General features: G+C 37.3%; 1 protein-coding gene across 2 annotated transcripts in view; it reads right to left on the bottom strand.

Moving 5' to 3' along the window:
• LOC103148178 (nucleolar protein 4-like) overlaps positions 1-15,629 on the bottom strand; it is a 73,651-nt gene that overhangs the window by 45,328 nt on the left and 12,694 nt on the right. The window contains exon 4 of one of the 2 annotated variants that reach the window (XM_007566820.2): positions 15,134-15,252. In XM_007566820.2, the coding sequence (XP_007566882.1) occupies positions 15,134-15,252 (119 nt within the window). Of the gene's footprint in view, positions 1-6,567; positions 6,755-15,133; positions 15,253-15,629 lie in introns of those variants that run through there. The other variant, XM_016679017.1, reaches the window with a different exon arrangement.

Genomic DNA, 15,629 nt, shown 5'->3' with positions numbered 1-15,629 from the left:
AGCCTCTCCATTTTAGTTTCCATTTGTTGAAGAAGGAAGTTGCACTCAGTGTCTTCAGAGGTTTCCTTTCTTGGTGCAGCGTCCCCACAGGTGAGGAGGGGAACAGGTTGCTCAAAAAGTTTGGTTGGTTTGACAGCAGCTGAAAATGTAACAATAGCTGCATTTATATTGACATCACTTGATGTGTTTCTATTGACAATAAAATTACGCAAATTGGAATTACAAAAATAAATTGTCTTAATGGAAACAAGCCAAGGTTTAAAACAAATTCTTTTTGGTTAAGTTTTTGTGCTAGGTTGAGGTGGGTTTTTAGGCTCTATTGAAATTTTTGTATTTTGCAAAACTGCAATGGAAACACATGAAACGAGTCACATGATCAACAACCGGATGTTGCTGCAGGCGGAAGCAACAAAGAAGAAAACAGGAAGTAGTAGGAGGATGATGGCACGTCGTATTTTTTAATAACGTATCAAATAAACAAACTTATTCATCTGTGATTTTAATTACCTTTCATATTTAATGGAAACACCGCAACTGCAAAATTGTGATTTTTCTACATTAGCGGAATATCGGCTAAATTTTGCTCACATTTCTAATGGAAAGGCAGCTACTGTTGCTACTTTGGTTCCCAATCAAACGGCTCTACGTGCTTTTTCAAGACGACCAGAAAGTTAAAGATAAAAAAAAATTAATGACTAGAATAGTAAAATGAATGTACAGCATGTCATTTGATTTTTATCCGTCTTTACCTTTGCACCGACTATAAAGGACATTTCTGTGTATAAATTATATTTTTTCAAAGTAGTGATAAATAAATGGATTGAAAACAATGTTCCAACTTTCTCAACCTTGGTTAAATAGTGACTCATAAAGAGAGTGAATTATTGTAAAGTGTTAAACAAGAAAACTACGGCTTTATGAAAGGTTTCCATACAGTTTGACATAATAGGGCGTGGAGAGCAAAGAGCAAACGGGGATGTTGAAGTCGAGAATGAAACGTTCTCTACCGAGTTCTGATCTAACCACCAAGTTAGTTTTTTTTTGTTTTTTATTCCTAAGGAAGCAAATTTTACAAAACATGAAGTCGTAAAGTCACAATGCCAATCAATACCTCAGAAATGAGAAATAGATCTGTGCATTGAAATAAATAAAACGGTAAACTATTTACCAACAAAAGACTACAACGATTGAAATGCAAAATAGAATAATGTAAAAGAAAATGACATTTAAATTATAAAAAGTACAAAGAAATTAAATTTAATTAAAAGAAGCCAGTTTTTGGCAATAACGTCATGTTTTTTGGTGTCTGGAAAATGAGAAGTTTCAAAAACCTCCCGATTATTAAGTCACATTTGATATTGGTGCGCCGTTACCTAGCAACCACAACAGAACTCCGCCCGCTACCTAGCCATCCGGCAGAGTTCCAACACTTTTGGTCAGCTGTATGCGCTGTACAATGGCTGCTGGAAAAAAATGTTTTCACTACAAAAACATTAGATTCCAGTGTAACTATCTTAATACACTTGAAATGAGATTAAATTAACTTACAAGCAACTTTTCAGCAAAAAATATGAGCTTGTATGTTAGTTTTTATTATTTCAAAGACAAAACTAAGTGATTATTTCACTTATTAGCAGTACTTTTTTTTGTCAATATTAAGAACCTTTTAACTTAAAACAAGCGGCTATTTCAAACTAGAAAGATACCTGTAAGTTAGTTTTGTCTTTTTTCAAGTGTACTAACACTAGACACTAGACCACAAATACTTGGTAAGATTTTGTGTTTTCACAGTGTTGTTATTGACATAGGTCACTTGCTGAATTTTTGTTGGTTGTGCAGGAGGTTCCACTTCTGCTTTTCAAAGCTGCACGGTTGAATAATTGTGCATCTGTTTGCGGACATTTTCATGTACGAGTGTAAACACTGAGCTTAGGGGGCATGGCCAGCAGCAGATTATTTGGATTTAAAGTGACAGAGACCCTAATACAGCTCAACATACGCAGAAGTGAGCCGACTAAAGCCCCACAGAAAATGGGGAACGTTTTGTGTAGTCTATAGACCTATTCTAACCTGTTCAAGGAAGTGTAATAGGTCACTTTTCATGACTGTATAATCCCATAAACCATAATAAAAAGTGGTTTGAATCATAAGCTTGTAGAAGTTGTCCAACCAATCAAAGGGAGCAACTAGTTGGTGAACCAGTGGAGGAACTCGGTTATGTCAGGCAGCCTGTGACCGGTCAGCCCGTCACCACCGTCCCAACAGCAACAGGGGCACAGATAGTGGAGATTAGCGGCGTGTCCAACACTGCGCACCACTTAATCCGGTCAGTCACAAATCTGCCTGAAGCACGACGATTAACCCCTTTCCCCTCCAGGAAGCAATCCGAGGAAAACATGGCTGGGATTAGTCCAGGCAAAGGTCATGGTTGGACCATGTTGAGGTCGCCCAGCAAACGCCGCTGAGCTCCTTCGAGTCGCTGCTCAACAACCCGACGCTCACCTCAGAGCCATAACGGAGCTGAACCTGAACGCCATGCTGCTGTTCTGTAAACTGACACTGAATTACCCTTAAACTGTCGTTATCCAGGGTTTACACAGATAGATTGGGTCAAAGGACGCAGAACAAATCTCCAGGCTTAAAGCTCCTCAGACCCATTTAGAGTCCTTTATCTAACTGCTTCAGTTTCAGGGCTGATTTAACCTCTGCTTGTTTCAAACATGAGAGACACAAGAAGGACAAGTTTAAAGAAACACCTGCAAGAGATATGACAAGAGAGAATAGAAAAATTTACATAAACTACTGACTCTACAGGAGACTCCAAACCCAAATCAAACTTTCTCTATCTGTACAGAAACAAAACTGAAATTATGATCTTTGGACCTAAAGGGGAATGATCTAGAGTTAAAGATCTAGAGTCAATGCACAGCTTCAGTTATTACAGCTGGAAAGCAGAGATCTGGCTGAAATCTGGACCTTCAGAGCCACATAAAGATGGTTACAAAGTTGGCCTTCTATCGCCTGAAGAACATTTCCAGGATTAAAGGACTAAAGTCTCTGCAAGATCTAGAGAAACACATCCATGCATTTGTCTTTAGTCGCATCAATTATTGCAGAGCAGAACAGTGTCTGGTTCTGCTCTGCATCTCCAGAACCAAACATGGAGAAGCAGCTTTCAGTTTCTATGCACCACAAATCTGGAACAAACTTCATGAAAACTGCAAGAGACAAAACACTGAGTTCCTTAAAGTCAAAGGTAAAATCCACCTGTCTAGAGTTAATAGTAACTGAAACACATTTTCCAAATAATCAGAATCAGAAAATGCTCCCATAAACTGATGGGTCTGCGCCTTACCAGAGACACAAAATCAAATTTCAAAGTCCAAACCTCCAGCAGAGAGGGGAGGATGCGTGGTTCGTGCTGGTTTACAACCTTCCTGTTTGTTACAGCATCAACGTCTGACGAAATCATGTTCTGCGTAGTCTAGATCTAAACATGGCTACTTTGGATTTTCTTTTCTGCATCATTTTAAAAGTCTGCTCTAAATTTGCATAAAAATTAAATGATATGCATCCCCTGAAATATTTATCCAATATCAAAATTGGAATGAAATTTAGATGAGTTGTTTTTATTTCTTTTTTGAGACATTTTAGTTGTTCACTCAAAATTTCCACTTTTATATGATATTTTTTTTATCAATATTTTTAAAAGTTTGCTCAAAATTCAAATGACATTCATATTATTTTCTTTTCTTTTTGTAACATTTTTAAAGTTCTCAGATTTGCATGTCAATTGGATGAAAGCATAGCGACTGATTGAATAATTACCACTTTATTTGTTACCTTTGAAGCAAATTCCTGCTTATTTTTTCATTTTCTAATTCTGGAAACAATATTTCTATATCTTCGTGTCCATTTCAGAGTCAAATAAGAAAAAAAAAGTGGAAAATAAAAATAACCAGATGCATATAATCTGAACTCTGAGGGAATTGTTTAAAACGTAAGCAGGGAGAAAAGCGAAATTGGGACCTGCAGACAGAAATAGAGAGCGCCTCCCGTCCAGAGGAGCGAGGAAGAGGATAGAGAGGAAGAGGGGATTAGCGCTCCATCTTCCTCGGCCTCCTGTCGTGCTTATGGCCAGGTCAGGGAAAACCAGAGTTATTTTGGAGCGGAGGGAAGCTGAGTCGATCCTCGCATAGGGATTTATCTGAGGAGCGTCTCTTCTCGTCCTCCTTAACGGCAGGGAGGGGCACTTTAACCCTTCGTGTGCCGCAGGGTTTTTATATCCCCAAGGCCGGCTGGAGCTTCATCCCTACGCTAACGCAGGAGCCTCCACTGTGTGAAATCAAACCTGAATTCTCAGCTGAATGTGCTAACTTCACACGTCAATATTCAGACGCCTGAATCAGCAGAACTTGGCGTTTGACCTTCGGTTGTAAAAGTGGCAGATCAGAATATTCACCACAGAAATGGATCAAACGTTTAGAGTGGCAACTGAAACATAAACACAGAGAAACGCTCGTTTACACCAGCAGGGAGCCTGAAGTTGGTCCGCTCTGCCGTGTGGACAAACACCTCTCCCGCCAAAAGTCATGGAAAAGTCGCTGAAATGACTTAATTTATCAGTTCTGGATAAAATTCAACACCTTGGGATGCAGAGCGCTGCTATCAGGAGGGGAGTAAGAAAAAGGATTAAAGGTTTTCCCTCAGAAAACTAGCTAAACATGTTGGTGGAGGAGTTTGTGTCAAAAAAAATTAAACGACAGGAAATCTGAAAACATGAGCAGGTAATTATGCGTTACTGAAAGACATGATACTAAACCACCAATTATAGAGTCCTAAAAGAGGCAAGTACAATAAAATATAACTAAAATAAATGCATTTTTGCACTTTAGCTAAATAATAATTAATCACCCAGTAGATCTTACAGTAAACTATGTAATGTTGGTCATATTTTAAGAAATATGGACAATGCTGAGTATTTTTATGCTTGAATAATATATTCTTTGGGTAAAAATGTATTGTATAAAATGTTCTTGTATATTCCTAAATCCTCCCATTTGGTTGAGTAAAGCCTACCGCTTGGTGCAGTATTATTAGCAGTATTATTATTTATTGGTTGTTATTTATCCAGGATTTATAAGGAATACTCTGATTGAATGAAAAACACCGGTCTGTGATTGGCTGGTAGCCTTTGCTAAGTTGCTAGCGTGCCAGGACACCTACTGAGCGAGCATGTGAGGTGTAAACACACAACATCTCTGTTAACAGAGATGTATGTGCTCACATCAGTCAAATTTGGAGAGAAAAGGTTTACTTTTATCTCCCAATTCTGACTTTTTTTTTCAGAATTATGACTTTAAAAGCCCACAGAATAAAATGTAAAAAAGTAAATTGCATCTCTGCCGTTATACCTGGTTTCTCCCAGGTGTCCACGTGTCTTTAACTCAAAATTCTAAGAAAAAATTAAAGTCTTTTTTTTTCACTTTTTGGCTTTAATGCTCTTCCATAGAAATTTTCTGATTATTTCGAGTCTAACAGAAACAGTTTCAGAACCAAAACAATAAATTAAATCAAACTGAATCAGGTCTTAATATGCAAGTTAAAAGGACAATGGATTTTAATCTCATTTTGACTCCAAATAATAAAAGAATAAGAATAATCTCCAAATTCTGATTTTAATTTCGCAAATCTGACTTTTTCCCCCTCAGAATTATGACTTCAATATGCTATATAATCTCATATAAATCATCAGATTTATATAAAAAAAATTGTGTTCAACAAGTCACCTTTCATTAAACATGGTTTCTCCCAGGTGTCCATTTGTCTTCAAGTCAGAATTATAAGGGGGGAAAAAAGTCAGATTTAGTTTAATTTTTTTGGCCCTAAAGTTCTTTCATAGAAATCTGCTGGTTGTTTGTGTTAAATAGTTTCAGAACCAAAGCAACAAATTAAATTTCATCATGTTTTGTTAAATTGGCAGAAAGGTGGATTTTATTCTCATTTTGACTTGTTGCCTTCATGATATTTACATTGATTCAGCCGGAAACTAAAGACACAACACGCAGAAACACGCAAGCTGTCTGAATGCTTGGCACGCGGCGCCAATTGGTCCTCAGTGCGGGTGCTTGGTCATTCCTTAGCAACCACCCACCCATCATCCGCCCCGCATCCATCCACGGGCGCACGCGCATCAATTAAAAGCTTGCGCGGACGTCCCACGAACACACCGTGGCGCGCGCCGGAGCAATCCCAGAACAATGTGAGCACGCGGGGCAGCAGCACGCTCATGAATAGCGATGATGAAGATGATGATGATGAGCCCGGAGCCTGGCTGCCGCAGGACGGAGCGGCCCGGTGAACCCGCACATCGACCCGAGCCAGCAACAACTCCTCACGCAAACAAACCGGAGCTAATTACCGCTCCGTTTGCGGTTCTGGGAGCGATCCGAGCGGAACCAGCGGCTTAGTCACCGGCATGCGGGAAGCACCGAGACCGGAGGAAAACACTCCGGAATACACACTGATAAATAAATAATAAAGCGCATGCCGAAGACGCCTTCTTACCTTCACTTCTCCGAAATTACGATCATCAACCTCCGCCGTCTAATTTTATCTGTTTTTTATCTCTAAAAATGTTTATTCATTCGCTTTCTGCGGGTTTTTCCCTCTATAGTGTGAATTTAAATGGACAGTATATGCTGCTGTACACAGGCAGGGAGTGAGCGCACTCAGCGGGACCCTCAAGACTCTGTGGCAACCAGAGGGGGCGTGGTCACGGCTGATGACATCACGGGGGCGGGGTCAACACGCGGAGGGAGGGGGGCGGAGGGAGTTTATTTATCTACAAACTAAATGCACGAGACTCACTCCTACAAGCTACTTCCGCTTTCCTTCGGTCCAAAATACAGGAGAAAAACAAACGGATCGAGGTAATTTATGGATAAAACTACTCAGATAAAAACAATTAATTTATGTTATTGAGCAAGATTTTTTTAATAGAAGTTCATTTTTCAAAGTCATATTAATAGTTAATTTGTAAATGTCAGTTTCAAACTAAATATTTAATTACCAAACTAAATATCTAACTCCAAATTAAATATTTAGTTATCAAACTATGTAATTAGCTTGAAGCTAATATTTAACTATATTTAGCCCTACTAATTAATTAATTTGTTAATTCTTTTGGATTAGTAAAATATTTTTGAATTTGTACACTAAATATTCAACCTATACATTCATCTTCAAACTAAAATATTTAATTTGAGGCTAAATGTTTAGTTTAACGCATTGAGATCCATCTAAATATTTATCTTAACTAAATATTTAGTTTTAAGCTATTAAATGCAAAGCTGAATACTAAGATTATTAACTAAATATTTGGTTTAAAGCTAAATATTTAGTTTGAGGCTAAATATTTAGCTTTAAACAATATATGTATCTAGAGAGTAAATATTTAGTTTGAAGTTTTGCTTCAAGCAAAAATATTTAGCCTGCTAATTTTATGTTAGCTACTTAGCTTCTTAACTAAATATTTGGTTTAGAACTAAATATTTAGTTTGAAGAAAATTTTCCACATTGGTGAACAATAAAACTTTTTAACTTTTTACTCTAAAATTATTTAACATGTTCACTAAATATTTAGTTTGAGGCTAAATATTTAGCTTGTTGAGTGAATACTTATTTCTAACTAAATGTTTCATCTTTAAAGCTTTTAGAGGTTAAATATTTAGCCTCAATTTCCAAATTTAGCTCTGAATTAAATAGTTAATTTCAAATGTTTAGCATGCAAACTAAATATTTAGTTTTAAACAATTTAGTTTGAGGCAAAAATATTTTGCTTGCTAATGAAATATTTAACTTCACATTACGCATTTATGTTGTTAACCAAATATTTAGTTTTGCGCTGATTAGCTTAAGGGTAAGTAGCCTTAAGCTAAATAGCTAATCAATTTGCTAATTAAGTGTTTGGTTTAAAACTAACTATTTAGTTTGCAAATGGCTGCATTTTTGGCTTAGTTTTCCTTAAAAATGTGTCATATTTCTGCTCTGTGCATCTCTGGTTGCATTCATTTTTTTAAATCTTAACTTTTATTATTCCTATTTGATTATTAAAACCTCACAAAAGTATTTATTGCCAAGGTATAGTTGAAATAAAGAGGAAAAAATATTAATTTGTACCAATAAAAGAAGAATATTTCCATAATTTTTAAAGATACAGTAGGAACATGTTGGGAGGATATTTAACATTAGGATGGACCATTGTTCATTTAACTATGCACCACAGCTGCCCCCTACAGGCGGAGGGTGGAAGCACAGGCTTGGTTAAAATGAGTCAGTGCCCAAAAACAGTGAATTATGCTGCAGAATATTGGTCATTAGCAGTGAAATAAAAAGAAAAATCCCCGAATGGCCGCCTCTCTGGTGAGCAAAGACCAATAAAGCAGAAACACCATGGAAACAGAGCCGCACATTAAAGCTCCTTTGGGCTTTAAGTTCATCCACTGTTTCCCACCAACCTCTTCTGCACAAGTGGTAACAGTTTGTTTATCCTAATCCTTATTTCTGCATTTATGTTTCATCTGGTCAGGGAAGGTGAAGCGGTTTTACCTCCAGGATGGATCAGAAAGGGAAAATCCGCAGTGAAACAAAGCTACTGCTGCTTTTTGTGCCAGTAAACAGTAAATAAGAAGCACTTGGAGCACAGAGGGGATTTCCCTTGCATTACCGTTTCCATGGCGTTTCTGCTTTATTAGACGGAGAACACCGGAGGATCGCAGCAGATGGGTGCGAGGATATGGCGTGTCAAAGGTCACGCCCCAGGCGGAAACTCAACATCATTTTAGGAGGAACTTTTTATGACTAAAAACCCGCTATTATTTATCCAATTATTAAAATCATTAAGTATTAATAGTAAAGCCGTGAAATATTTTTTTTCTTGACGTTAGAACAACAGGAATTTATATTTATTGTGATTTGATTATACTCACTCGTTCTTCTCTTCAGCATCCTGCTGTTGTCTATGCATGCAACGCAGAATCAGAAGCAGCGCTTCGTAACTGTCCAGTCTGACCAATAGAAACGCTCGAACTTGCCCCCCATCGGCCAATAGAAATGCTGTTGCTAACGTCCGCTCGACATATAAAATGCGTTTTCCCGCCACCGTTCGCAGGAAGTCCCGCCGCCAGAGGAGCGGAAAACAGATTTACTTTTACGTAAAACTAATTTTTTAAAAATCACTAAAATAAATAAAATCTTTAAAAAAAGAAAACTAGACAAAAATAAACTCTGAAAAAATAAAAATGGACAAAAATAAAAACAGAAAAAAAAATTCTGTTTTTGTCAATTTTTATTTGATAAAAATTTGAAAAAATGAAATTTAAGATTTAAAAGTTAAAAAAATACTTTGAAATAATAAAATTAAAAAAATTAGAAAAGTAAAATCTGGAAGAAAAAAAATCTGAAAAAATACTAAGTTGCATAAATGTATGTTCAACTATTGCTGTATTTTACTCTCAAAATGCATTTTTGACTGAAGCTTTGCATGAAGGAACTTTACAAACAAAACGTACATTGGCCGTGGTGTATATTCGCGCTTCACAATTTGAAGATTTTTCTGTGAATCATAACTCCAAATTATTCATGGAAAATTTGCCTATTCACAGATTTTTTTTAAAGTAGAGCACATCAAAATATCTAAACAAAAATGCAGCCAAGTAAACTTTAATCCTGAGAAATTATGCTACTTGGTTGGCGTTTGCAAAGCAGCCAATCCATGAGCTCCATTTGTTTTCCTTGGTGCTGATTGGCTGTAGAGTGGAGCGAAGAAACACTATAGATCTTAGCTTGTACGCTAGCATCAAGACAGTTTCTACAGTGTGTATTAATGCACATTAATGTATGTTTGGTGTTTATGCAAGTTTGACCTCTCAAAGACCAATAAACTTTAATTTAGTAAAGAACTAGAGGACTTTTCAAATATCCAAAATAAAACACAACCAAAAACAACAAATAAAACAATAAAAACCACACACAACCAAAATTGTAAATTCAATGGATTATGTGTCTAACAAAATCTGAATCATCACAATGAAAATTATCAGGCTCAATGTAATTTATTATGCAGTTAATTGATTAATTGCGACAGACTAAGGTGTTTGAATTATTAAGACATGTAGCTATCAATGTTGTCAGTATTGACAGATGGTTGTGGTTACAGGGATCCACTGTGTTCCTGTAATTTTGTTTCAGAGACTTTCAGCAAGACCTTAATCTAACAATGTGTCTGTCTCACCTCCACAGATACACACACATACCAACACACACACACACACACACACACACACACACACACACACACACACACACACACCCCTCCTCCCTAAATTAATGAAACGTCTTTCCTCTGGAGGTAGCTGCAGTAATAGGCAGACGGAGGGAGGCCACAAATAATAATGAAGCATGTCATTCTTTTTAATTCCTTCTCTGAACTCCCTCCCCCCACAAAAATAAACATCCCTCACAATCAGAGGCACATTTTCTCTTTTCTCCATCTCTTTATTCCTCTTCTCCACACCAGAACCTCTGCCCTGCCATCTTCCCTCTCTTCATGGTCTCTTCTCTCGCTCCTCAAACATTTCCACCCTTTCACCACATTGTCTGCATCCCCCCCACTGCCAGGAAGCACGCTGGCTAATTTCCTCCTCTTATTGAATTGGGACGAGGGGCGGATGGCAGGAGAGAGAAAGGGATGGGCCAAATGTTGGAGGCCTGGGATGTGTGTTAATGGGAAAAAGTGGAGGTCTTGGACACCTTCGGTCCATGCTGTGGTTCATTTTAGCTGCGTTTCTTCACGTTTGGACTTTTAGGAATTTCTATAAACTAAAGATGGAACTTTCTGCTCGGAAAGTTTTTATTACTGGTTGAATCTCTAAAGCATTTTTACAAACACGTGAATAAATCCAAAACATACAAACACAACAGAATAACAATGCAAATGAAAAATAATGTGACAACAGAAAATAGAAGCAAATAGCAAAAACAACAACAAGCGTCAAATGCTGCAAATTCATTCCACAAAACGAATTATGTGTTTTGTTCAGGCCAAACAGCATTCTGGGGGATCAACCTCTCAGCTAGCTAAGCTAGGGTGGTGGCTTCAACTAACTCACTCACTCTTTGGTTACCTAGCAACAACCTGCTGGGTAACTGGAGCAGCAGCAGTTTAAAGTTTCGCCTCAAAACTGCTTAAAAATGGAAAACAATGTAGTTTAGAGAAAACAGGAAAGGTTATGAATCTTCATAATAGTTTCTTCAATACAGTTTGGCTGTATTGAAGACATTTAAAACAAAAAACAAATTAATTATCAATGTTGACTGATATAAAATGCTAATTTTGTGATATGTTTTTCAGCCATATTGTCCAGCTCTATATTACATATAGATATTTACACACAGTTTGGAGTGGCAGTCTTAACCACTACCTAACAATCTCACTGGGTGTTCAGCCTTACACCTGAAATGCTCAGAAAAAACATTCTGGGTAGATTTAATGGGCCAGGAAATTAACTTCCAGAGTAAAAAATTGAAGGCAGAAGTGAAAGCAGGAATGTGTCTTTCTCCTGGTGAGATATTCAGCTTTATCCTCACTCCCACATAAGAACAACTTTGACAAAAGATGGTGACCTTCCCTTGTTGAGCGCGCTCTGCACACTGGAACACACACTGCATGTTTCTGTTCGGCTGCGTCAGGGTGGACATGAACAGGCTGCACAGGGAGGCACATCCTCACACTGTTAGAGCTGCTTTAAGGTCACAGAAAAAAGACTTTCCAAGAAAAAATCCTGAAGGACGACTGCAGTCTTTAAAAATGGCTCTGATGTAAAGCTTAAATTAGTTTTGTAAGGATGAACTTTATCTGACTGAATATGAATATCTTCTGCAGCGTTCACACAATTTAAGTTTTTGTGTTGTTTTTTTTAATCACAAATGATGTCACAAAGTATCCAAATTAAATAATGTTTCACATACAATTTATAACTCAAAATATCAACATTTTTTAAATTTTTTTCCTATGCTGAATTGCAAAAAAAAACACAAGATCTTATGAAGTACTTGGTCTAGTTTCTAATGCAAATGTCTCAATAAACCGGAAATAAGACAAAACTAACTTACAAGTATATTTTAATCAAGATAGGAGATTGTTTTAAGTCAGCAATTCAAGTACTTTTTATATTGATGAAACATTAAATGATGAAACAGACAATAGCTACCACTGCTGTTAGCTATCAAGTTGTCAACATAATGTGCTAAATCTTAAATGTATGCGTGATATATAAATTTAAAAGAAAAAGGGACTCAGTGCTTTGCTACAAATTGTCAACACTACATCAGCTAGATAACAAGAAAAGGAAAGTTTTAATAAAAAAATAGTGAGGGAGAGGGAAGTAGTTTAGTTATGCTAGCTTGACTATGACAAACTTAACATGTAGATGTGCTTTGGAATTCAGTGAGTTTCAATTCAGCTAAAAAATTAGAAAAAAAGGCAACTTAACACCAACCCTGACAGATCATCAGTAGAGCAAGTGATTAAATTAGCTAATCAGCCATCGCTGTATTAGCTTAGCTAATAGCAACGGTAGCTCATCTACCACCGCTGTGTTAGCTTAGCTAATAGCAATGGTAGCTAATCTACCACCAGTGTGTTAGCTTAGCTAATAGCAACGGTAGCTAATCTACCACCACTGTGTTAGCTTAGCTAATAGCAACGGTAGCTAATCTACCACCAGTGTGTTAGCTTAGCTAATAGCAATGGTAGCTAATCTACCACCATTGTGTTAGCTTAGCTAATAGCAATGGCAGCTAATCTACCACAGCGATCACTTATTAATAATCACAAAATAACCATCAACCTGAAAACATAAAACTATAACGGACTGAATGTTAGTGTGGGAAATGTTGGAGTGTTATTTGGTGTTGAATCCTGTGACATAAAGGTGTTGTGGTCAGTTGCTATGGCAACCAGTATGCGACTACGTATTATTATGTTTATACTTATATTGATACTTTTTATTATTACTTATTTTATTATTGTTGGAGCCTTGCAATAAAATTTCACTCGATATGTACATTTTAAAAGTACATAAAATCTGTTTATATCTGTTTATTAAACCAAACCTCAGAAATGGTCAGACTTCATTTAGGATGATTTAAAAAGACAGTAACAGCAGAACTGGTCGGCTTCTCTCTGTAAATCAGACCGTCGATCCAGAACATGTTCAGTTTATCAAACATGAGAAACATCCGACTCAGCTCAGGTGGTTCAGGTGAGTTTTCAGGTCAAACTGTGTTTACTGGTGGGAGATAAATGTAAGGGGAGGATTCTGGCACTGTTTTAGAGACATTTAATGTGTTTGTGTGTGTGTTTGTGTGTGTGAGACATGCAGACAGACAGGAAGACGTATCGGCATTCCAGAGTAAATTGGCACTTCGCTGTTCATCTCTCTCCTCGACTAATTAACTCGACGCTCAGAGGCTTCGCTTAATGGGAAAGAGCTCAACCCTCGCTTCCCCCGTACGACATCGCGGCTCCAACGCGCAACACACACACGGCAACCGCAGCGAGTGTGTGTGGCGCGCTGGAGCCACGGAGAGCGGCGCAGGAAACGACAGCCACTCTGCCCTCTCCAACATGGAGTCCGGGTTCAGATGTGGGAGTTTTCAACATGTTTCAGGCAGGAAGTGTTTAACCGTCACCGAGTTTGGCTTCATAACGAGCAAACGGCTCGGAAAGATCCGGTTCAGATCCACGCATCACCTGCACAGACCCCATTTTATCTGGTGATCTATTAAAACAGCAGTCTGCTGTGATTTTACCCCAATAATTGTACAACATCTCTTTTTCCAAACAGAAACTTCTGCTTTTTTACCAAAAAATAGAGATCAAACAAAACACAAAATCCAACCAAGTATTTTTGCCTTGTTGCTATTGCAAATGTCTTAGTTCACTTTAAATAAGACAAAACTAACTTAAAAGTAACTTTTCAGCAAGACAGGAGCTTGTTTCAGGCCAATAATTCCTTAATGTTGATTAAAAATGCCAGTTCCATTGGCAGATTATTTCATTTTTATTTCAGATTATAATACTCAAAGCCCAGGGATATACACAGTGTATTAACTAAATATTTAGTTTACAACTAACCAGTTAGTTTGAGGCTAAATACTTAGTTTGATCATCAAATATTTAGTTTAGAGCTAAAAAGGTGCTTGCTTGCTGACTAAATATTTAGTTTCATGTTAAATATTAACTTGTAAGCTACATATTTAGCTTTGAACTAAATATTTGGCTTCCTAACTAAATATTGACCTTGAAGCTACATTTTTGGTTTGAAGCCAAGAATGCAACTTGCTAACTATATATTTAGCTCAAATCTAAATATTTAGCTTGCTAAGTATGTACTTAGCTAAACATTTAGTTTGAGATCATACTGTTAGCTTGGTACCTAAATATTTCATGTGGAATGAAATATTTAGCTTGTGGCATATTTAGCTTGTGGCTAAGTATATAGCTTGCTAACTACATATTTATCTTACTAATTAAATACTTAGTTTAGCGCTAGATATTTAGTTTGTAGTTGGCTAACTTTGTATTTAGCTCTACTCTAAATATTTATCTAAAAGTCAAATATTTAATTTGATGTTAAATATTTAGTTTGATGTTAAATATTTAGTTTGATGTTAAATATTTAGTTTGAGGTTAAATATTTAGTTTCAGGTTAAATATTTATCTTGCTGACTGATGTTGATTTCTGTTCCTAAATTCTTCCTTTGGTATCTGAACATTTGCAACAAAAACAAACAAACAAACAAACAAACAAACATCAGTTTTCCAATAATTTATCTCACATCCTGTAAACTTTGTGTTTATGGGAAATAAAATACTAAAACTAATTCTGGATGACTAAAAACACAGATTCTTCTTTCCCTCCTTTAAACCAGCAGGAGTTTAGTTCCTTCCTGGTTTGACTCATCGGTCACTAACAATCCCTGAGTGGACGGAGGAACTTCTCTGACCTCTGACCTTCTCTCTGATTGGCCCCAACCAGAACCGGCGCCGGCGGGAACCAGAACCCACCTTGTTGTTGTTCCTGCTGCTGTTGAGGAAGTGCAGCTTCATCTGCTTCATGTAGGTGGTAGTGAGAGGAACATTGAAGTCGATGACCTCTGACACCAGAGAGCCGGGTCTGTCGTTCTCTGGTGGGAAAAACACAGAAAATTAAGAGGCAGCCACAGAGAGAAACCAAACAGCTGCTCAGGACGCGAAACTAAACAGCACGAAGCAGAAAAACAGAAATGAAGCTTTTGTTTTAAGTCAATAATTCCTTAATGTTGCTGAAGAAGTACCATCAGTTTATTTAAATTACAACGTGGAAAAACGTTTTGCTCTCCATCCGTCCATCAGTGGATCTGATGGTATTGTTCCTGCGGTCCGACCCGCTGCTGCTGGTACCAATTAACCAGAACCGGTCCGCTCCGATTGATGGCTTTTAATAATTCACAGCTGAACTTTACAGAAAGACCCTCTGCATAGAGAGGCGTGTGTGTGTGTGTGTGTGTGTGTGTGTGTGTGT

Source organism: Poecilia formosa, unplaced genomic scaffold (genome assembly GCF_000485575.1).
Source record: "Poecilia formosa unplaced genomic scaffold, Poecilia_formosa-5.1.2 Scaffold200, whole genome shotgun sequence".
Classification (NCBI taxonomy): Eukaryota; Metazoa; Chordata; class Actinopteri; order Cyprinodontiformes; family Poeciliidae; genus Poecilia; species Poecilia formosa.
The sequence above is the reverse complement of the archived record's forward strand: the minus strand, read 5'-3'. Positions and strand labels throughout refer to the sequence as shown.